This window comes from Oncorhynchus masou, unplaced genomic scaffold (assembly GCF_036934945.1).
Source record: "Oncorhynchus masou masou isolate Uvic2021 unplaced genomic scaffold, UVic_Omas_1.1 unplaced_scaffold_1005, whole genome shotgun sequence".
Classification (NCBI taxonomy): Eukaryota; Metazoa; Chordata; class Actinopteri; order Salmoniformes; family Salmonidae; genus Oncorhynchus; species Oncorhynchus masou.
The window spans coordinates 67501-92022 of record NW_026999747.1 but is presented as its reverse complement, the minus strand read 5'-3'; the positions used below and the strand labels follow the sequence as shown (position 1 = coordinate 92022).

The 24522-nt window shown below is 46.0% G+C and overlaps 1 protein-coding gene across 1 annotated transcript in view; it reads right to left on the bottom strand.

The window, feature by feature from the left end:
* Positions 1-1760: 1760 nt before the first annotated feature.
* The window catches only part of LOC135528654 (1,4-alpha-glucan-branching enzyme-like), a 64931-nt gene continuing 42169 nt past the window's right edge, over positions 1761-24522 (bottom strand). The window contains exons 4-5 of the mRNA XM_064957769.1: positions 10825-10935; positions 1761-1877 (exon numbers count right to left, since the gene is read on the bottom strand). Coding sequence (XP_064813841.1) covers positions 1761-1877; positions 10825-10935 — 228 coding nt within the window. The remainder of the gene's footprint in view (positions 1878-10824; positions 10936-24522) is intronic.

The window sequence follows — 24522 nt, the reverse complement described above, 5'->3', positions numbered from 1 at the left end:
ACCCATGCAGTTGAGGAACTCCCTCTCCCCCAACTCACCCATGAAGTTGAGGTAGCCCTCTTCCACCCTGACTCACCCACAAAGTTGAGGTTGTCCTCTTCCCCCCAACTCACCATGAATTTGAGTTAGCCCTCTTCCCCCTTGACTCACCCATGAAGTTGAGGTAGCTCCCCTTCCCCCCAACTCACCCATGAAGTTGAGGTAGCCCTCTCCCCCTGACTCACCCATGAAGTTGAGTTGTACCCTCCCCCCAACTCACCCATGAAGTTGAGTTAGCCCTCTTCCCCCCTGACTCTCCCATGAAGTTGAGGTACTCCCCTCTCCCCCAACTCACCCATGAAGTTGAGTTGACTCTCCCATGAAGCCCTCTCCCCCCTGACTCTCCCATGAAGTTGAGTTAGCCCCCTTCTCCCCAACTCACCCATGAAGTTGAGGTACTCCCTCCCCCAACTCACCCATGAAGTTGAGTTAGCCCTCTCCCCCTGACTCACCCATGAAGTTGAGGTGGCCCCCTCTCCCCCAACTCACCCATGAAGTTGAGTTAGCCCTCTCCCCCTGACTCACCCATGAAGTTGAGGTGGCCCCCTCTCTCCCCAACTCACCCATGAAGTTGAGTTAGCCCTCTCCCCCCTGACTCACCCATGAAGTTGAGGTAGCCCCCTCTCCCCCAACTCACCCATGAAGTTGAGGTAGCCCTCTCCCCCTGACTCACCCATGAAGTTGAGGTACCCTCTTCCCCCAACTCACCCATGAAGTTGAGGTCACCCCCTTCTCTCCCCAACTCACCCATGAAGTTGAGGTAGCCCTCTTCCCCTTGACTCACCCATGAAGTTGAGGTAGCCCTCTCCCCCCAACTCACCCATGAAGTTGAACTCTTCCCCCCAACTCACCCATGAAGTTGAGGTAGCCCTCTCTCCCCAACTCTCCCCCATGAAGTTGAGTTAGCCCTTCTCCCCCCAACTCACCCATGAAGTTGAGGTACTCCCCTCTCCCCCAACTCACCCATGAAGTTGAGTTAGCCCTCTCCCCCTGACTCACCCATGAAGTTGAGGTACTCCCCTCTCCCCCCAACTCACCCATGAAGTTGAGTTAGCCCTCTCCCCCCTGACTCTCCCATGAAGTTGAGGTGGCCCCCTCTCTCCCCAACTCACCCATGAAGTTGAGTTAGCCCTCTCCCCCTGACTCTCCCATGAAGTTGAGGTGGCCCCCTCTCCCCCAACTCACCCATGAAGTTGAGTTAGCCCTCTCCCCCCTGACCACCCTGCCCCCTCCCCCAACTCACCCATGAGTTAGCCCTCTCCCCCTGACTCACCCATGAAGTTAGCCCCCTTCCCCCCAACTCACCCATGAAGTTGAGGTAGCCCTCTCCCCCTGACTCACCCATGAAGTTGAGGTACTCCCCTCTCCCCCCAACTCACCCATGAAGTTGAGGTGGCCCCCTCTCTCCCCAACTCACCCATGAAGTTGAGTTAGCCCGCTTCCCCCCTGACTCACCCATGAAGTTGAGGTAGCCCTCTCCCCCCGACTCACCCATGAAGTTGAGGTGGCCCCCTCTCTCCCCAACTCACCCATGAAGTTGAGGTAGCCCCTCTCCCCAACTCACCCATAAAGTTGAGGTAGCCCTCTCCCCAACTAACCCATGAAGTTGAGGTAGCCCTCTCCCCAACTAACCCATGAAGTTGAGGTAGCCCTCTCCCCAACTCACCCATGAAGTTGAGGTAGCCCTCTCCCCCAGAGCGTGTGTGAGGAGGCGGATCATCTTATGTAGCTGGATGCCTCGGTCGATGTGACGGAGTCATGGGGATCAGGGAACTCATGTTGGTGTACATCTCTTTATCCATCAGCCAGAAGGCCAGGGACTTATCACCTACCAGAGACTAGAGACAGAGATGAAGAGAGAGAGATGAAGAGATAGAGAGAGATGTAGCGAGAGAAATTAAGAGAGAGAGATGGAGAGACAGATGGGGAGAGAGATGGAGAGAGAGATGAAGAGAGAGAGACGGAGAGAGAGATGACGAGAGAGAGACAGAGAGAGATGACGAGAGAGAGATGAAGAGCGAGAGAGAGATGGAGAGAGATGAAGAGATGGGAGAGAGATGAAAGAGAGAGAAAGATATAGCGAGAGAGATGAGAGAGAGATGAAAGAGAGATGAAGACAGAGAGATGAAGAGAGAGAGATGAAGACAGAGATGAAGAGAGAGAGAAAGATATAGCGAGAGAGATGAAGAGAGAGATGAAGAGAGAGATGAAGACAGAGAGATGAAGAGAGAAAGATATAGAGAGAGAGATGAAGAGAGAGAGATGAAGAGAGAGAGAAAGATATAGCGAGCGATGAAGAGAGAGAGATGAAGAGATAGAGAGAGATATAGCGAGAGATGAAGAGAGAGATGAAGAGCGAGAGAGAGATGGAGAGAAGATGAAGACAGAGAGATGAAGAGAAAGATGAAGACAGAGAGATGAAGAGAGAGAGAAAGATATAGCGAGAGAGATGAAGAGAGAGATGAAGAGCGAGAGAGATGGAGAGAGAGATGAAGACAGAGAGATGAAGAGAGAGATGAAGAGAGAGAGATGGAGAGAGATGAAGAGAGAGATGGAGAAAGAAACCCCATTTGTGAGTGTCATATTTATTTCACTTTCGTTTATGATCTATTTCACTTGCTTTTAGTGTAAACACATGTCTCCCTTGCCAATAAAGCCTTTTGAATTGAAAGAGATGTAGAGAGAGAGAGAGAGATACACACACGGCCAAAATGATGTATTTTGTATTTATGATGGATCCTCCTAAATCGTCTGCCAGCTTCCTGGAGTCCGGCGGAATTCAAGCAGTTATACAATCACAGAACATTCATTACAGAATTCACAACACACAAGTGTGTTCCCTCAGGCCCATACTCCACTACCACATATCTACAACGCAAAATACACGTGTACACGAGTGTGTAGAGTGAGTATGTTATCATGTGTCTGCGCCTGTGTGTTTCTTTTCACCCCCACTGTCCCACTGTATTTTTATGTTTTTTTACATCTGATTCTACTGCTTGTATCTTGACTCTATTCCTGATGTGGAATAGAGTTCAATGTAGTCATGGCTCTATGTAGTACTGTGGAATAGAGTTCCATGTAGTCATGGCTCTATGTAGTACTGTGGAATAGAGTTCCATGTAGTCATGGCTCTATGTAGTACTGTGGAATAGAGTTCCATGTTGTCATGGCTCTATGTAGTACTGTGGAATAGAGTTCCATGTAGTCATGGCTCTATGTAGTACTGTGGAATAGAGTTCCATGTAGTCATGGCTCTATGTAGTACTGTGGAATAGAGTTCCATGTAGTCATGGCTCTATGTAGTACTGTGGAATAGAGTTCCATGTAGTCATGGCTCTATGTAGTACTGTGGAATAGAGTTCCATGTTGTCATGGCTCTATGTGGTACTGTGGAATAGAGTTCCATGTTGTCATGGCTCTATGTAGTACTGTGGAATAGAGTTCCATGTAGTCATGTCTCTATGTAGTACTGTGGAATAGAGTTCCATGTAGTCATGTTTCTATGTAGTACTGTGGAATAGAGTTCCATGTAGTCATGGCTCTATGTAGTACTGTGGAATAGAGTTCCATGTAGTCATGTCTCTATGTAGTACTGTGGAATAGAGTTCCATGTAGTCATGTTTCTATGTAGTACTGTGGAATAGAGTTCCATGTAGTCATGTTTCTATGTAGTACTGTGGAATAGAGTTCCATGTAGTCATGGCTCTATGTAATACTGTGGAATAGAGTTCCATGTAGTCATGGCTCTATGAAGTACTGTGGAATAGAGTTCCATGTAGTCATGGCTCTATGTAGTACTGTGGAATAGAGTTCCATGTAGTCATGGCTCTATGTAGTACTGTGGAATAGAGTTCCATGTTGTCATGGCTCTATGTAGTACTGTGGAATAGAGTTCCATGTAGTCATGTCTCTATGTAGTACTGTGGAATAGAGTTCCATGTAGTCATGTCTCTATGTAGTACTGTGGAATAGAGTTCCATGTAGTCATGTTTCTATGTAGTACTGTGGAATAGAGTTCCATGTAGTCATGGCTCTATGTAGTACTGTGGAATAGAGTTCCATGTAGTCATGTCTCTATGTAGTACTGTGGAATAGAGTTCCATGTAGTCATGGCTCTATGTAGTACTGTGGAATAGAGTTCCATGTCGTCATGGCTCTGTGTAGTACTGTGGAATAGAGTTCCATGTAGTCATGGCTCTGTGTAGTACTGTGGAATAGAGTTCCATGTAGGCATGGCTCTATGTGGTACTGTGGAATAGAGTTCCATGTAGTCATGGCTCTATGTGGTACTGTGGAATAGAGTTCCATGTAGTCGTGGCTCTATGTGGTATTGTGGAATAGAGTTCCATGTAGTCATGGCTCTATGTAGTACTGTGGAATAGAGTTCCATGTAGTCATGGCTCTATGTAGTACTGTGGAATAGAGTTCTATGTAGTCATGGCTCTATGTGGTACTGTGGAATAGAGTTCCATGTAGTCATGGCTCTATGTAGTACTGTGGAATAGAGTTCCATGTAGTCATGGCTCTGTGTAGTACTGTGGAATAGAGTTCCATGTTGTCATGGCTCTATGTAGTACTGTGGAATAGAGTTCCATGTAGTCATGGCTCTATGTAGTACTGTGGAATAGAGTTCCATGTAGTCATGGCTCTGTGTAGTACTGTGGAATAGAGTTCCATGTTGTCATGGCTCTATGTAGTACTGTGGAATAGAGTTCCATGTTGTCATGGCTCTATGTAGTACTGTGGAATAGAGTTCCATGTAGTCATGGCTCTATGTAGTACTGTGGAATAGAGTTCCATGTAGTCATGGCTCTATGTAGTACTGTGGAATAGAGTTCCATGGAGTCATGGCTCTATGTAGTACTGTGGAATAGAGTTCCATGTAGTCATGGCTCTATGTAGTACTGTGGAATAGAGTTCCATGTAGTCATGGCTCTATGTAGTACTGTGGAATAGAGTTCCATGTAGTCATGGCTCTATGTAGTACTGTGGAATACAGTTCCATGTAGTCATGGCTCTATGTAGTACTGTGGAATAGAGTTCCATGTAGTCATGGCTCTATGTAGTACTGTGGAATAGAGTTCCATGTAGTCATGGCTCTATGTAGTACTGTGGAATAGAGTTCCATGTAGTCATGGCTCTATGTAGTACTGTGGAATAGAGTTCCATGTAGTCATGGCTCTATGTAGTACTGTGGAATAGAGTTCCATGTAGTCATGGCTCTATGTAGTACTGTGGAATAGAGTTCCATGTAGTCATGGCTCTATGTAGTACTGTGGAATAGAGTTCCATGTAGTCATGGCTCTATGTAGTACTGTGGAATAGAGTTCCATGTAGTCATGTCTCTATGTAGTACTGTGGAATAGAGTTCCATGTAGTCATGGCTCTATGTAGTACTGTGGAATAGAGTTCCATGTAGTCATGGCTCTATGTTGTACTGTGGAATAGAGCTCCATGTAGTCATGGCTCTATGTAGTACTGTGGAATAGAGTTCCATGTAGTCATGGCTCTATGTAGTACTGTGGAATAGAGTTCCATGTAGTCATGGCTCTATGTAGTACTGTGGAATAGAGTTCCATGTAGTCATGTCTCTATGTAGTACTGTGGAATAGAGTTCCATGTAGTCATGGCTCTATGTAGAACTGTGGAATAGAGTTCCATGTAGTCATGGCTCTATGTAGTACTGTGGAATAGAGTTCCATGTAGTCTTGGCTCTATGTAGTACTGTGGAATAGAGTTCCTTGTTGTCATGGCTCTATGTAGTACTGTGGAATAGAGTTCCATGTAGTCATGGCTCTATGTAGTACTGTGGAATAGAGTTCCATGTAGTCATGGCTCTATGTAGTACTGTGGAATAGAGTTCCATGTAGTCATGGCTCTATGTAGTACTGTGGAATAGAGTTCCATGTAGTCATGGCTCTATGTAGTACTGTGGAATAGAGTTCCATGTAGTCATGGCTCTATGTAGTACTGTGGAATAGAGTTCCTTGTAGTCATGGCTCTATGTAGTACTGTGGAATAGAGTTCCATGTGGTCATGTCTCTATGTAGTACTGTGCGCCTCCCATAGTCTGTTCTGGACTTGGGACTGTGAAGAGACCTCTGGTGGCATGTCTTGTGGGGTATGCATGGGGTGTCCGAGCTGTGTACCAGTAGTTCAAACAGACAGCTCGGTTCATTCAACATGTCAAAACCTCTCACAAACACAATTAGTGATGAAATCATTCTCTCCTCCACTTTCAGCCAGGAGAGATTGACATGTATATTATTAATGTTAGCTCTCTGTGTACATCCAAGGGCCAGCTGTTCTGCCCTGTTCTGAGACAATTACAATTTTCCCGAGTCCCTTTTTGTGGCACCTGACCACACGACTGAACAGTAGTCCAGGTGCAACAAAACTAGAGTCTGTAGGACCTGCCTTGTTGACAGTGTTGTTAAGAAGGTAGAAACTAGGGCCTGTAGGACCTGCCTTGTTGATAGTGTTGTTAAGAAGGTAGAAACTAGGGCCTGTAGGACCTGCCTTGTTGATAGTGTTGTTAAGAAGGTAGAAACTAGGGCCTGTAGGACCTGCCTTGTTGATAGTGCTGTTAAGAAGGTAGAAACTAGGGCCTGTAGGACCTGCCTTGTTGATAGTGCTGTTAAGAAGGTAGAAACTAGGGCCTGTAGAACCTGCCGTGTTGATAGTGCTGTTAAGAAGGTAGAAACTAGGGCCTGTAGGACCTGCCTTGTTGATAGTGTTGTTAAGAAGGTAGAAACTAGGGCCTGTAGTACCTGCCTTGTTGATAGTGTTGTTAAGAAGGTAGAAACTAGGGCCTGTAGTACCTGCCTTGTTGATAGTGTTGTTAAGAAGGTAGAAACTAGGGCCTGTAGTACCTGCCTTGTTGATAGTGTTGTTAAGAAGGTAGAAACTAGGGCCTGTAGTACCTGCCTTGTTGATAGTGTTGTTAAGAAGGTAGAAACTAGGGCCTGTAGGACCTGCCTTGTTGATAGTGTTGTTAAGAAGGTAGAAACTAGGGCCTGAAACTAGGGCCTGCCTTGTTGATAGTGTTGTTAAGAAGGTAGAAACTAGGGCCTGTAGTACCTGCCTTGTTGATAGTGTTGTTAAGAAGGTAGAAACTAGGGCTGTTTAGTCATCTCAACTTGCTCAATTTCAACATTATTTATTACAAGATTTAGTTCAGGTTAAGTGAATGATTTGTCCCAAATACATATATTTTAGTTTTTGAAATATTTAGGACTAATTTACTCCTTGCCACCCATTCTGAAACTAACTGCAGCTCTCTGTTAAGTGTTGCAGTCATTTCAGTCGCTGTAGTAGTTGATGTGTATAGTGTTGAGTTATCCGCATACATAGACACAATGTCTTTACTTAAAGCCAGTGGCCTGTCGTTAGTAAAGATTGAAAACACAGCTGCCATGGGAATTCCTGATTCTACCTGGATTATGTTTGAGAGGCTTCCGTTAAAGAACACCCTCTGTGTTCTGTTAGACAGGTAACTCTTTATCCACATTATAGCAGGGGGTGTAAAAGCCATTAAATAAATGTTTTCCGAGCAGCAGACTATGATCGATAATGTCAAAAGCCGCACTGAAGTCTAACAAACCAGCCCCTATAATCTTTTTATCATCAATTTCTCTCAGCCAATCATCAATCATTTGTGTAAGTGCTGTGCTTGTTGAATGTCCTTCCTAGAAGCGTGCTGAAAGTTTGTTGTAAATTTGTTTACTGTAAAATAGCATTGTATCTGGTCAAACACAATTTTCCCCAAAACTTTACTAACGGTTGGTAACAGTGCTCCCGAGTGGCGCAGCGGTCTAAGGCACTGCATTGTCAGTGCAAGAGGTGTCACTACAGTCCCTGGTTCGAATCCAGGCTGTATCACATCCAGCCGGTTGAGGTCAGGGCTCTGAGCAAGCCAGTCAAGTTCTTCCACACTGATCTCAACAAACCATTTCTGTACGAACATTGCTTTGTGCACAGTGGCATTGTCATGCTGAAACAGGAAAGGGCCTTCCCCAAACTGTTGCCACAAAGTTGGAAGCACAGAATTTTCTAGAATGTCAATGTATGCTGTAGCGTTAACATTTCCCTTCACTGGAACTAAGGGACCAAACCATGAAAAACAGCCCCAGACCACAGTTCCTCATCCACCAAACTTTACAGTTGGCACTACGCATTCAGGCAGGTACTGTTCTCCTGGCATCAGCCAAACCCCAGATTGGTCAGTCGGACTGCCAGATGGTGAAGCGTGGTTCATCACTCCAGAGAAAGCGTTTCCACTGCTCCAGAGTCCAATTTCGGCGAGCTTTACACCACTCCAGCCGACGCCTGGCATTGTGCATGGTGATCTTAGGCTTGTGTGCTCGGCCATGGAAACCCATTTTATGAAGCTCCCGACAAACAGTTATTTATTGCTTCCAGAGGCAATTTGAAACTCGGTAGTGAGTGTTGCAACCAAGGACAGATAATTGTTTTGCGCTAAATGCTTCAGCACTCAACGGTCCCGTTCCGTGAGATTGTGTGGCCTACCACTTCGTCACAATAACAGCACTCACAGTTGACCGGGGGCAGCTCTATCAGGGCTGCAATTTGGCAAACTGACTTGTTGAAAAGATGGCATCCTATGGCAGTGCCACGTTGAAAGTCACTGAGCTCTTCAGTTAGCCCATTCTACTGCCGATGTTTGTCTATGGAGATTGCATGGAGGAGTGCTCGATTTTTATACACCCGTCGACAAGGAGTGTGACTGAAATAGCAGAGTCCACATCCATTTGCCTCCCATAGTGTAGAGAGAGATCAAAAAACAGATCAGAGAACTCATGTTGGGGTTCATCTCTTTATCCATTAACCAGAAGGACAGGGATGTATCACCACGGACACATATGCCTATTATGGGGTACATGCACTTATTTGACAGACACAGTTACAAATTGATTTGATTTGATTTGATTTGAAATCGAGAGCTTGGGACTGTAAGGCTCTATCTACAAACAAATTATTCAGATATAAATTGGCTTTAAAGTGCCCGAACCCCCAGTGGTTTGATCAGTGTCATTTACAGTATTTTATTAGGAGGAGAACATTGAAAAGAAGAAGGCCATGTAAGGAACTCAATTTGGACAAAATGCAGATAGAACTGTACTAGCCCCCAACCATTAATGTAGATGTGGAGATAGAACTGTCCTAGCCCCTAACCATTAATGTAGATGTGGAGATAGAACTGTCCTAGCCCCTAACCCTTAATGTAGATGTGGAGATAGAACTGTCCTAGCCCCTAACCCTTAATGTAGATGTGGAGATAGAACTGTCCTAGCCCCTAACCCTTAATGTAGATGTGGAGATAGAACTGTCCTAGCCCCCAGCCCTTAATGTAGATGTGGAGATAGAACTGTCCTAGCCCCTAACCCTTAATGTAGATGTGGAGATAGAACTGTCCTAGCCCCTAACCCTTAATGTAGATGTGGAGATAGACCTGTCCTAGCCCCTAACCCTTAATGTAGATGTGGAGATAGAACTGTCCTAGCCCCTAACCCTTAATGTAGATGTGGAGATAGAACTGTGCTAGCCCCCAACTCTTAATGTAGATGTGGAGATAGAACTGTCCTAGCCCCCAGCCCTTAATGTAGATGTGGAGATAGAACTGTCCTAGCCCCTAACCCTTAATGTAGATGTGGAGATAGAACTGTCCTAGCCCCTAACCCTTAATGTAGATGTGGAGATAGAACTGTCCTAGCCCCTAACCCTTAATGTAGATGTGGAGATAGAACTGTCCTAGCCCCTAACCCTTAATGTAGATGTGGAGATAGAACTGTCCTACCCCCCGACCCTTAATGTAGATGTGGAGATAGAACTGTCCTAGCCCCTAACCCTTAATGTAGATGTGGAGATAGAACTGTACTAGCCCCTAACCCTTAATGTAGATGTGGAGATAGAACTGTCCTAGCCCCTAACCCTTAATGTAGATGTGGAGATAGAACTGTCCTAGCCCCTAACCCTTAATGTAGATGTGGAGATAGAACTGTCCTAGCCCCTAACCCTTAATGTAGATGTGGAGATAGAACTGTACTAGCCCCTAACCCTTAATGTAGATGTGGAGATAGAACTGTCCTAGCCCCTAACCCTTAATGTAGATGTGGAGATAGAACTGTACTAGCCCCTAACCCTTAATGTAGATGTGGAGATAGAACTGTCCTAGGCCCTAACCATTAATGTAGATGTGGAGATAGAACTGTCCTAGCCCCCAGCCCTTAATGTAGATGTGGAGATAGAACTGTCCTAGCCCCAAATCCTTAATGTAGATGTGGAGATAGAACTGTCCTAGCCCCTAACCCTTAATGTAGATGTGGAGATAGAACTGTCCTAGCCCCTAACCCTTAATGTAGATGTGGAGATAGAACTGTCCTAGCCCCTAACCCTTAATGTAGATGTGGAGATAGGGCAACTTCAGTCCTCCAGGGCCTGACAGGTGTCACAGTTTTGCACCAGGCCTCAGCTAACACCCCTAATTCCAATAATCACCTAATCACGATCTTCAGTTCAGAATGACATTTGATTAAACCAGCTGTGTTTGTTAGGGATTGGATAAAAAGTGTGACACCAATCATGTTAAGGAGGGGGTTAACCACCCCTGGACTAGAAGGACAGTACAGAAAGGAAGTGGAGAGACGGAGGATGGAACCACTGTCTCCAGTGTGCCATATGCGGTCCGGTTCACCAGAGATAGACCTAGAACCGTGTTAAATGAATGAATAAAGAGTTGTGATGATGGGCTGGTTGTGTTACCTGGTCGTGGCTCTCTGCGTAGGCGATGCAGTTCTCTCCGTATCGTCTGTTTGTCAGAGTGTAGACAATGTTACCCATGTCCCAGGCCTCGTCTGCTAATTCCTTCAGAATCTAGACGTCAACATAAGACAAGATGAATTACTGAATACAGCTTCGCAATACACAAAGATTACAATAGGTCCACAGTAGGAAGGGTGGAGACTGGGATTCTCTCTCTCTCTCTCTCTCTCTCTCTCTCTCTCTCTCTCTCTCTCTCTCTCTCTCTCTCTCTCTCTCTCTCTCTCTCTCTCTCTCTCTCTCTCTCTCTCTCTCTCTCTCTCTCTCTCTCTCTCTCTCTCTCTCTCTCTCTCTCTCTCTCTCTCTCTCTCTCTCTCTCTCTCTCTCTCTCTCTCTCTCTCTCTCTCTCTCTCTCTCTCTCTCTCTCTCTCTCTGCATGGCGGAGACAGAGTAGGAGTAGCCTCATCTCTAACCCTCCATTTGGGGGGTTACTGTTCGCCAGAGAGAAGAGAGAACGGTTACTGTTCGCCAGAGAGCTCAACGGTCTGTCCACACAACACCAGCTTGGTTCATCACATTCTCACGTTATTTTTTATTTCAGTGGCCCTTGTGGCATGCTGTGTGTCTCTGTCTGCTGTGATGCTGTAGCGTAAAAGCAATAAGGTCAGAGAAGCAGTGCTCTATAATGAAAACAGTCACAGGTAAGAGAGAGTGGAGACATTAGTAGAAGATCCAGGGGAGATGGTGGTAGAGGATACAGGGGAGATGGTGGTAGAGAATCTAAGGGAGATGGTGGTAGAGAATCTAAGGGAGATGGTGGTAGAGTCTCCAGGGAGATTTTGGTCGAGGCTCCAGGGAGATGGTGATAGAGGATCCAGGGGAGATGGTGGTAGAGTCTCCAGGGGAGATTTTGGTAGAGGCTCCAGGGAGATGGTGATAGAGCATCTAAGGGAGATGGTGGTAGAGAATCTAAGGGAGATGGTGGTAGAGAATCTAAGGGAGATGGTGGTAGAGAATCTAAGGGAGATGGTGGTAGAGGATCTAAGGGAGATGGTGGTAGAGAATCTAAGGGAGATGGTGGTAGAGAATCTAAGGGAGATGGTGGTAGAGTCTCCAGGGGAGGTGGTGGTAGAGGATCCAGGGGAGATGGTGGTAGAGGATCCAGGGAGATGGTGGTAGAGGATCCAGGGGAGATGGTGATAGAGGCTCCAGGGAGATGGTGAGAGAGGATCCAGGGGAGATGGTGATAGAGGATCCAGGGGAGATGGTGGTAGAGGATCCAGGGGAGATGGTGGTAGAGGATCCAGGGGAGATGGTGGTAGAGGATCCAGGGGAGGTGGTGGTAGAGGATCCAGGGGAGATGGTGGTAGAGGATCCAGGGAGATGGTGGTAGAGGATCCAGGGGAGATGGTGGTAGAGGATCCAGGGGAGATGGTGATAGAGGATCCAGGGGAGGTGGTGGTAGAGGATCCAGGGGAGATGGTGGTAGAGGATCCAGGGGAGGTGGTGGTAGAGGATCCAGGGGAGGTGGTGGTAGAGGATCCAGGGGAGATGGTGGTAGAGGATCCAGGGGAGATGGTGGTAGAGGATCCAGGGGAGATGGTGGTAGAGGATCCAGGGGAGATGGTGGTAGAGGATCCAGGGGAGATGGTGATAGAGGATCCAGGGGAGTTGGTGGTAGAGGATCCAGGGGAGATGGTGGTAGAGGATCCAGGGGAGGTGGTGGTAGAGGATCCAGGGGAGATGGTGGTAGAGGATCCAGGGGAGATGGTGGTAGAGGATCCAGGGGAGATGGTGGTAGTCTCCAGGGGAGATGGTGGTAGAGTCTCCAGGGGAGGTGGTGGTAGAGTCTCCAGGGAGGTGGTGGTAGAGTCTCCAGGGGAGATGGTGGTAGAGGATCCAGGGGAGATGGTGGTAGAGTCCCCTGGGGAGGTGGTGGTAGAGTCTCCAGGGGAGATGGTGGTAGAGGATTCAGGGGAGATGGTGGTAGAGGATCCAGGGGAGATGGTGGTAGAGTCTCCAGGGGAGGTGTTGATAGAGGATCCAGGGGAGATGGTGGTAGAGGATCCAGGGGAGATGGTGGTAGAGTCTCCAGGGGAGATGGTGATAGAGGATCCAGGGGAGATGGTGATAGAGGATCCGGTGGAGATCGCAATTCAAGAGCGAAACATGGTTTTCAAGGTCGGACAGGCAAACAGGAAGGCTTATATTAACCCCTGCTGTACCAAACTAAATTCTAGGTTGGAAGCTAGGAGAAATAATGTGAGAGTTGAGGTAAATACAGGAGATGATTCAGACAGCTACATGAACATGATGATCTCAGTGATAATTCAGATGGAATTAAAACCCGTTTTATAATAGTCTATTTTTCCATGTCCCTCTCTAGATTTATTCTTAACAAAAAATATAAAAACACAACATGCAACAATTTCAAAGATTTTACTGAGTTTGAGTTCATAAAAGGAAATCAGTCAATTGAAATGAATTCATTAGACCCTTATCTTTGGATTACACATGACTGGGCATTTGTCCACCTAAAGGGCTTTATTTCAGACATAAATACTCCTCAGTTTCATCAGCTGTCCAGGTGGCTGGTCTCAGACAATCCCACAGGTGAAGAAGCCAGGTGTGGAGGTCCTGAGCTGGAGTGGTTATACGTGGTCTCGGGTTGTGATGCCGGCTGGACATACTGCCAAATTCTCTAAAATGATGGAGGCGGTTTATGGTAGAGAAATGAACCTTAAATTCTCTGGCAACAGTTCTGCTGGACAATCCTTCAGTCACCATGCCAATTGCACGCTCCGTCAAAACTTGAGACATCTGTGGTATTGTGTTGTGTGACAAAAGTGCACATTTTAGAGTGACCTTTTATTGTCCCCAGCACAAGGTGCACCTGTGTATTGATTGTGCTGTTTAATCAGCTTCTTGATATGCCACACATGTCAGGTGGATGGATTATCTTGGCAAAGGAGAAATGCTCACTAACCGGGATGTAAACACATTTGTACAAAACATTTGAGAGAAATAAGTAGATTCAACTGCAGTCAAGTAAGTAGATTAACTAGCAGTAAAGTACTCAACTACACTAAATTAAACTCAACTGCAAAAAAGTCGACTCAACTGCAGTCAAGTAAGCAGACTCAACTACGATAAAGTAAGTCGACAACTACAGTCAAGTACAGAGCTAAACTAAATTAAACTCAACTGCAGTCAAGTACGTAGATTCAACTACAGTAAAATAACTAGACAACTGCAGTAAAGTAGACTCTACTACAGTAAAATAACTAGACAACTGCAGTAAAGTAGACTCTACTACAGTAAAATAACTAGACAACTGCAGTAAAGTAGCCTCTACTACAGTAAAATAACTAGACAACTGCAGTAAAGTAGACTCTACTACAGTAAAATAACTAGACAACTGCAGTAAAGAAAGCAGACTCGACTACTCAGTAAAGAAAGCAGACTCGACTACAGTAAAGAAAGCAGACTAAACTACAGTAAAGAAAGCAGACTAAACTACAGTAAAGAAAGTAGACTAAACTACAGTAGAGAAAGTAGACTCAACTACAGTAGAGAAAGTAGACACAACTACAGTAGAGAAAGTAGACACAACTACAGTAAAGAAAGTAGACTCAACTACAGTAAAGAAAGTAGACTCAACTACAGTAAAGAAAGTAGACTCAACTACAGTTGGAGCTGGAAGGCTGGATTAACAGCATGGATTCTCCACTTGTCTGTGTGTAAAACTAATCCAGTATATATCTGCATGGTGCTGTGATTTCTCCTTTGTGTCAGTCTACAGGCTACGGCCTACAGTCTACGGCCTACAGTCTACAATCTACAGGCTACAGTATACGGCCTACAGGCTACGGCCTACAGTCTACGGCCTACAGGCTACGGCCTACAGTCTACAATCTACAGGCTACAGTCTACGGCCTACAGTCTACGGCCTACAGTCTACAATCTACAGGCTACAGTATACGGCCTACAGTCTACAATCTACAGGCTACAGTCTACGGCCTACAGTCTACGGCCTACAGTCTACAATCTACAGTCTACAGTCTACGGCCTACAGTCTACAATCTACAGGCTACAGTATACGGCCTACAGGCTACGGCCTACAGTCTACGGCCTACAGGCTACGGCCTACAGTCTACAATCTACAGGCTACAGTCTACGGCCTACAGTCTACAGCCTACAGTCTACAATCTACGGCCTACAGTCTACGGCCTACAGTCTACAATCTACAGGCTACAGTATACGGCCTACAGTCTACAATCTACAGGCTACAGTCTACGGCCTACAGTCTACGGCCTACAGTCTACAATCTACAGCCTACAGTCTACGGCCTACAGTCTACAATCTACAGGCTACAGTATACGGCCTACAGGCTACGGCCTACAGTCTACGGCCTACAGGCTACGGCCCACAGGCTACGGCCTACAGTCTACAATCTACAGGCTACAGTCTACGGCCTACAGTCTACGGCCTACAGTCTACAATCTACGGCCTACAGTCTACGGCCTACAGTCTACAATCTACAGGCTACAGTATACGGCCTACAGTCTACAATCTACAGGCTACAGTATACGGCCTACAGTCTACAATCTACAGGCTACAGAATACGGCCTACAGTCTACAATCTACAGGCTACAGTATACGGCCTACAGTCTACGGCCTACAGTCTACAATCTACAGGCTACAGTATACGGCCTACAGTCTACAATCTACAGGCTACAGTATACGGCCTACAGTCTACAGGCTACAGTATACGGCCTACAGTCTACAATCTACAGGCTACAGTATACGGCCTACAGTCTACAATCTACAGGCTACAGTATACGGCCTACAGTCTACAGGCTACAGTATACGGCCTACAGTCTACAATCTACAGGCTACAGTATACGGCCTACAGTCTACAATCTACAGGCTACAGTATACGGCCTACAGTCTACAGGCTACAGTATACGGCCTACAGTCTACAATCTACAGGCTACAGTATACGGCCTACAGTCTACAATCTACAGGCTACAGTATACGGCCTACAGTCTACAATCTACAGGCTACAGTCTACGGCCTACAGTCTACAGCCTACAGTCTACAATCTACGGCCTACAGTCTACGGCCTACAGTCTACAATCTACAGGCTACAGTATACGGCCTACAGTCTACAATCTACAGGCTACAGTCTACGGCCTACAGTCTACGGCCTACAGTCTACAATCTACAGCCTACAGTCTACGGCCTACAGTCTACAATCTACAGGCTACAGTATACGGCCTACAGGCTACGGCCTACAGTCTACGGCCTACAGGCTACGGCCTACAGGCTACGGCCTACAGTCTACAATCTACAGGCTACAGTCTACGGCCTACAGTCTACGGCCTACAGTCTACAATCTACGGCCTACAGTCTACGGCCTACAGTCTACAATCTACAGGCTACAGTATACGGCCTACAGTCTACAATCTACAGGCTACAGTATACGGCCTACAGTCTACAATCTACAGGCTACAGAATACGGCCTACAGTCTACAATCTACAGGCTACAGTATACGGCCTACAGTCTACGGCCTACAGTCTACAATCTACAGGCTACAGTATACGGCCTACAGTCTACAATCTACAGGCTACAGTATACGGCCTACAGTCTACAGGCTACAGTATACGGCCTACAGTCTACAATCTACAGGCTACAGTATACGGCCTACAGTCTACAATCTACAGGCTACAGTATACGGCCTACAGTCTACAATCTACAGGCTACAGTATACGGCCTACAGGCTACGGCCCACAGTCTACGGCCTACAGTTTATGGCCTACAGTCTACAGCCTGCCTGAGGCTGTGTCAATCTGCTTTGTGTGTGTCTGAGGGTGGTTGGGGGGGGGGGGTTATGGCTCTGTCGTCCTGCTCTGTGTGTGTGTGTGGTATTTTGGCCATGCTGTGAAGCTGTACTATACATCTACCCAGCCTTTTATCTTGGAGTCAAACTTTACTTTATTTAGTAAAAGGAGATGTGTAGAAAGTTGAAGAGCGTGACAGAGAAACTGCGTGGAGCCTCTTACATGCTGTGTGTGTGTCTGTATCTTCTCACACATTGTTAATGTACTCTGCCTCTCTCAGCAGTGGGTTTACCCCTCACACACACACACACACACACACACACACACACACACACACACACAATACCAACGGCTCTCAGCCTACTCTGACCTTCCTTAGTAATGCTTGGCTAGCTGACCAGTCAGTCAGTTGTGTGTGTGTGTGTGTGTGTCAGTTAGTCAACATGCTGTGTACCACTAGGCTAGCTACCACTGAGACCCTGCCCTGTGTGTCCATCGGTCCGCGAACCCTAACGTTCTGCTGGATTAGTCAGAGGCCCTGCCTGCCGCTGGAGACGCCACTGCTGCAAAACAACATGGACTCGCTACTTCAATATTCATCTGGAGAGGGATTTCTTTCTGGTTGCAATTTTTTCAGAATAATTTTGGTCCCCCTCCCCCCCCACGAGGAGGGGGGCCATGGATGGTTTGCCCCCCCCCACGAGGAGGGGGGCCGTGGATGGTCTGGCTAGAGGAAAGGGAGCAAAGCACACTGTGTTAATTCATGCATTTTATCAGCGCTGGGAAGCGGTCATGTGTTTCTGAACGCAGATACAGGATGTGTGTGTGTTCTACTTCTGAATGTAGATAGTTGTACTTTGAGGCCAGCTGAATGTAGATAGAGGTGCTTTGAGGCCAGCTGAATGTAGATAGAGGTGCTTTGAGGCCAGCTGAATGTAGATATAGGTGCTTTGAGGCCAGCTGAATGTAGATAGAGGTGCTTTGAGGCCAGCTGAATGTAGATATAGGTGCTTTGAGGCCAGCTGAATGTAGATAGAGGTGCTTTGAGGCCAGCTGAATGTAGATATAGGTGCTTTGAGGCCAGCTGAATGTAGATAGAGGTGCTTTGAGGCCAGCTGAATGTAGATATAGGTGCTTTGAGGCCAGCTGAATGTAGATAGAGGTGCTTTGAGGCCAGCTGAATGTAGATATAGGTGCTTTGAGGCCAGCTGAATGTAGATAGAGGTGCTTTGAGGCCAGCTGAATGTAGATAGGGGTGCTTTGAGGCCAGCTGAATGTAGATATAGGTGCTTTGAGGCCAGCTGAATGTAGATAGAGGTGCTTTGAGGCCAGCTGAATGTAGATATAGGTGCTTTGAGGCCAGCTGAATGTAGATAGAGGTGCTTTGAGGCCAGCTGAATGTAGATATAGGTGCTTTGAGGCCAGCTGAATGTAGATAGAGGTGCTTTGAGGCCAGCTGAATGTAGATAGAGGTGCTTTGAGGCCAGCTGAATGTAGATAGAGGTCCTGTGAGGCCAGCTGAATGTAGATATAGGTGCTTTGAGGCCAGCTGAATGTAGATATAGGTGCTTTGAGGCCAGCTGAATGTAGATAGAGGTGCTTTGCGGCCAGCTGAATGTAGATATAGGTCATTTTAAGTAGAGGCCCCTCAGTGATACGAATGGGCAGGGGTAGAGACCCCTCAGTGATACGAATGGGCAGGGGTAGAGACCCCTCAGTGATACGAATGGACAGGGGTAGAGGCCCCTAAATGAAATGAATGGGCAGGGGTAGTGTGGTAGCATCAACCAACAGGATGTGTGTATCTGTGTGTTAGCACCGACCAACAAGCTGTGTGTATCTGTGTGTTTAGCACCAATCAACAGGCTGTGTGTATCTGTGTGTTGGCACTAACCAACAGGCTGTGTGTATCTGTGTGTTAGCACCAAGCAACAGGCTGTGTGTATCTGTGTGTTAGCACCAACCAACAGGCTGTGTGTATCTGTGTGTATCTGTGTGTTGGCACCAACCAACAGGCTGTGCGTATCTGTGTGTTAGCACCAACCAACAGGCTGTGTGTATCTGTGTGTTAGCACCAACAGGCTGTGTGTATCTGTGTGTATCTGTGTGTTGGTACCAAGCAACATGCTGTGTGTATCTGTGTGTATCTGTGTGTTAGCACCGACCAACAGGCTGTGTGTATCTGTGTGTATCTGTGTGTTGGCACCGACCAACAGGCTGTGCGTATCTGTGTGTTAGCACCAACCAACAGGCTGTGTGTACAGTGCCTTACGAAAGTATTCGGCCCCTTGAACTTTGCGACCTTTTGCCACATTTCAGGCTTCAAACATAAAGATATAAAACTGTATTTTTTTGTGAAGAATCAACAACAAGTGGGACACAATCATGAAGTGGAACGACATTTATTGGATATTTCAAACTTTTTTAACAAATCAAAAACTGAAAAATTGGGCGTGCAAAATTATTCAGCCCCCTTAAGTTAATACTTTGTAGCGCCACCTTTTGCTGCGATTACATCTGTAAGTCGCTTGGGGTATGTCTCTATCAGTTTTGCACATCGAGAGACTGACTTTTTTTCCCATTCCTCCTTGCAAAACAGCTCGAGCTCAGTGAGGTTGGATGGAGAGCATTTGTGAACAGCAGTTTTCAGTTCTTTCCACAGATTCTCGATTGGATTCAGGTCTGGACTTTGACTTGGCCATTCTAACACTGGGAAGAATTTTAACCATCTTCCTGTCCCTGCTGAAGAAAAGCAGGCCCAAACCATGATGCTGCCACCACCATGTTTGACAGTGGGTATGGTGTGGTCAGGGTGATGAGCTGTGTTGCTTTCACGCCAAACATAACGTTTTGCATTGTTGCCAAAAAGTTCAATTTTGGTTTCATCTGACCAGAGCACCTTCTTCCACATGTTTGGTGTGTCTCCCAGGTGGCTTGTGGCAAACTTTAAACAACACTTTTTATGGATATCTTTAAGAAATGGCTTTCTTCTTGCCACTCTTCCATAAAGGCCAGATTTGTGCAATATATGACTGATTGTTGTCCTAAGGACAGAGTCTCCCACCTCAGCTGTAGATCTCTGCAGTTCATCCAGAGTGATCATGGGCCTCTTGGCTGCATCTCTGATCAGTCTTCTCCTTGTATGAGTTGAAACGGACCTGGCGGACGGCCAGGTCTTGGTAGATTTGCAGTGGTCTGATACTCCTTCCATTTCAATATTATCGCTTGCACAGTGCTCCTTGGGATGTTTAAAGCTTGGGAAATCTTTTTGTATCCAAATCCGGCTTTAAACTTCTTCACAACAGTATCTCGGACCTGCCTGGTGTGTTCCTTGTTCTTCATGATGCTCTCTGCGCTTTTAACGGACCTCTGAGACTATCACAGTGCAGGTGCATTTATACGGAGACTTGATTACACACAGGTGGATTGTATTTATCATCATTAGTCATTTAGGTCAACATTGGATCATTCAGAGATCCTCACTGAACTTCTGGAGAGAGTTTGCTGCACTGAAAGTAAAGGGGCTGAATAATTTTGCACGCCCAATTTTTCAGTTTTTGATTTGTTACAAAAGTTTGAAATATCCAATAAATGTCGTTCCACTTCATGATTGTGTCCCACTTGTTGTTGATTCTTCACAAAAAATACAGTTTTATATCTTTATGTTTGAAGCCTGAAATGTGGCAAAAGGTCGCAAAGTTCAAGGGGGCCGAATACTTTCGCAAGGCACTGTATCTGTGTGTATCTGTGTGTTAGCACCAACAGGCTGTGTGTATCTGTGTGTTAGCACCAACAGGCTGTGTGTATCTGTGTGTTGGCACCAAGCAACATGCTGTGTGTATCTGTGTGTTGGCACCAAGCAACATGCTGTGTGTATCTGTGTGTATCTGTGTGTTAGCACCGACCAACAGGCTGTGTGTATCTGTGTGTATCTGTGTGTTGGCACCAACCAACAGGCTGTGAAAAATGAAGCTTTCCTAATGCAGCAGATATGGTGGCAGTCTAAGTTGGTGATTGGATCTGATTAGAACCCTGTCACTCCTAATGGATCATTTTACCAAAGCCCTCACATTTAACAGACAACCTTCCCTGCAGCTACAACAGATTGATATGTAATGGAAACAATTAAGAGCTGAAGGAGGATTGGAGAGGGGAGGAGGAGAGGGGAGGAAGAGAGGAGGACAGGGGAGGAGCAGAGAAGAGGAGAGGGGAGGAGGAGGACAGGGGAGGGGAGGAGGAGAGGGGAGGAAGAGAGGAGGAGAGGAAGAGAGGAGGAGAGGGGAGGAGGAGAGAAGAGGAGAGGGGAGGAGGAGAGAAGAGGAGAGGGGAGGAGGAGAGAAGAGAAGAGGGGAGGAGGAGAGAAGAGGAGAGGGGAGGAGGAGAGGAGGACAGGGGAGGGGAGGAGGAGAGGATGAGAGGGGAGGAGGAGAGACGAGGAGAGGGTGGGAGGAGAGACGGGGAAGAGAGGAGGAGAGCGAGAGAGACGAGAGGAGGAGCTGAGATCGAGTCCTCTCAGGGTATCCCTGATCTCCAGCCTGCGGTTACCCAATAAAATGTCCTGATTGGTGTATCTGTTACTACTGTCCTGATTGGTGTATCTATTACGACTGTCCTGATTGGTGCATCTGTTACGACTGTCCTGATTGGTGCAGCTGTTTAGACTGTCCTGATTGGTGTATCGGCTATGACGGTCCTGATTGGTGTATTTATTACAACTGTCCTGATTGGTGCATCTATTATTCCATTCACAGAAAGAATATACTTAATCTCTCCTGACTTCATTCCTTCATTGGGTTTCCTTCAGTGGGTTTATGTAAAGAGGTGGGTGTTGTTTCTCTCCAGAAGTGTGTCCCAAATTGCACACTATTCCCGATATAGTGAAGCCCTTTTGACGAGGGCCCATAGGGGCTACTTGGGACACAATCGTCTCTCAGTGGTCCTGGTACTTTTGCCTCCATGGCAAATAGACCAGTAATATTACCATTAAGGTAGCTAACAGTAATATTAACCATTAAGGTAGCTAACAGTAATATTAACCATTAAAGTAGCCAACAGTAATATTAACCATTAAAGTAGCTAACAGTAATAGTAGCTAATCATTAAGGTAGCTAACAGTAATAGTAGCTAATCATTAAGGTAGCTAACAGTAATAATAGCTAATCATTAAGGTAGCTAAGAAGTAATAGTAGCTAATCATTAAAGTAGCTAACAGTAATAGTATCTAATCATTAAGGTAGCTAACAGTAATAGTAGCTAATCATTAAAGTAGCTAACAGTAATAGTAGCTAAACATTAAAGTAGCTAACAGTAATAGTAGCTAATCATTAAAGTAGCTAACAGTAATAGTAGCTAATCATTAAAGTAGCTAACAGTAATAGTAGCAAATCATTAAAGTAGCTAACAGTAATAGTAGCTAATCATTAAAGTAGCTAACAGTAATAGTAGCTAATCATTAAAGTAGCTAACAGTAATAGTAGCTAATCATTAAAGTAGCTAACAGTAATAGTAGCTAATCATTAAAGTAGATAACAGTAATAGTAGCTAATCATTAAATTAGCTAACAGTAATAGTAGCTAATCATTAAATTAGCTAACAGTAATAGTAGCTAATCATTAAAGTAGCTAACAGTAATAGTAGCTAATCATTAAAGTAGCTAACAGTAATAGTAGCTAATCATTAAATTAGCTAACAGTAATAGTAGCTAATCATTAAATTAGCTAACAGTAATAGTAGCTAATCATTAAAGTAGCTAACAGTAATAGTAGCTAATCATTAAAGTAGCTAACAGTAATAGTAGCTAATCATTAAAGTAGCTAACAGTAATAGTAGCTAATCATTAAAGTAGCTAACAGTAATAGTAGCTAATCATTAAATTAGCTAACAGTAATAGTAGCTAATCATTAAATTAGCTAATAGGTCCACTGACGATGCAATCGACATCATACTGCACACTGCCCTATCCCATCTGGACAAGAGGAATACCTACGTAAGAATGCTGTTCATTGACTACAGCTCAGCATTCAACACCATAGTGCCCTCCAAACTCATCATCAAGCTAAAGGCCCTGGGTTTCCACCCCGCCCTGTGCCACTGGGTCCTGGACTTTGACAGGCCACCCCAGGTGGTGAATACGTGAAACAACATCTCCACTCTGCTGACCCTCAACACTGGGGCCCCACAAGGGTGCGTGCTCAGCCCCCTCCTGTACTCCCTGTTCACCCATGAGTTCGTGGCAATGCACGCCTCCAACTCAATCATCAAGTTTGCAGACGACACTACAGTGGTAGGCCTGATTACCAACAACAACGAGACGGCCTACAGGGAGGAGGTGAGGGCCTCGGAGTGTGGTGTCAGGAAAATAACCTCACACTCAAGATCAACAAAACAGAGGAGATGATTGTGGACTTCAGGAAACAGCAGAGGGAACACCCCCTTATCCACATCGATGGAACAGTAGTGGAGAAGGTGGAGAGTTTTAAGTTCCTCGGCGTACACATCACGAACAAACTGAACTGGACCACCCACACAGACAGCGTGGGGAAGAAGGCACAGCAGCGCCTCATCAACCTCAGGAGGCTGAAGAAATTTGGCTTGTCACCAAAAAAACCTCACAAACTTTTACAGATGCACAATCGAGAGCATCCTGTCGGGCTGTATCACCGCTCTCATCGCTCTCCAGAGGGTGGTGCGGTCTGCACAACGTATCACCGGGGCAACTACCTGCCCTCCATGACACCAACAACACCTGATGTCACATGAAGGCCAAAAAGATCAAGGAAAACAACCACCCGAGCCACTGCCTGTTCACCCAGCTATCATCCAGAAGGTGAGGTCAGTACAGGTGCATCAAAGCTGGGACTGAGAAACTGAAAAACAGTGTCTATCTCAAGGCCATCAGATTGTTTTTTAGCAATCACTAACTCAGAGAGGCTGCTGCCTACATGGAGGCCCAATCACTGGCCCCTTTAAAAAATTGATCACTGGTCACTTTAAATAATGCTGCTTTAATAATTTTTACATATCTTACATTACTCATCTCATGTGTATATACTGTATTTTATACCATCTATTGCATCTTGCCAATGTCGCCGGGCATCGCTCATCCATATACACTGCTCAAAAAAATAAAGGGAACACATCCTAGATCTGAATGAATGAAATATTCTTATTAAATACTTTTTTCTTTACATAGTCGAATGTGCTGACAACAAAATCACACAAAAATGATCAATGGAAATCAAATGTTTCAACCCATGGAGGTCTGGATTTGGAATCACACTCAAAATTAAAGTGGAAAACCACACTCCAGGCTGATCCAACTTTGATGTAATGTCCTTAAAACAAGTCAAAATGAGGCTCAGTAGTGTGTGTGGCCTCCACGTGCCTGTATGACCTCCCTACAATGCCTGGGCATGCTCCTGATGAGGTGGCGGATGGTCTCCTGAGGGATCTCCTCCCAGACCTGGACTAAAGCATCCGCCAACTCCTGGACAGTCTGTGGTGCAACGTGGCATTGGTGGATGGAGCGAGACATGATGTCCCAGATGTGCTCAATTGGATTCAGGTATGGGGAACGGGCGGGCCAGTCCATAGCATCAATGCCTTCCTCTTGCAGGAACTGTTGACACACTCCAGCCACATGAGGTCTAGCATTGTCTTGCATTAGGAGGAACCCAGGGCCAACCGCACCAGCATATGGTCTCACAAGGGGTCTGAGGATCTCATCTCGGTACCTAATGGCAGTCAGGCTACCTCTGGTGAGCACATGGAGGGCTGTGCGGCCCCCCAAAGAAATGCCACCCCACACCATGACTGACCCACCACCAAACAGGTCATGCTGGAGGATGTTGCAGGCAG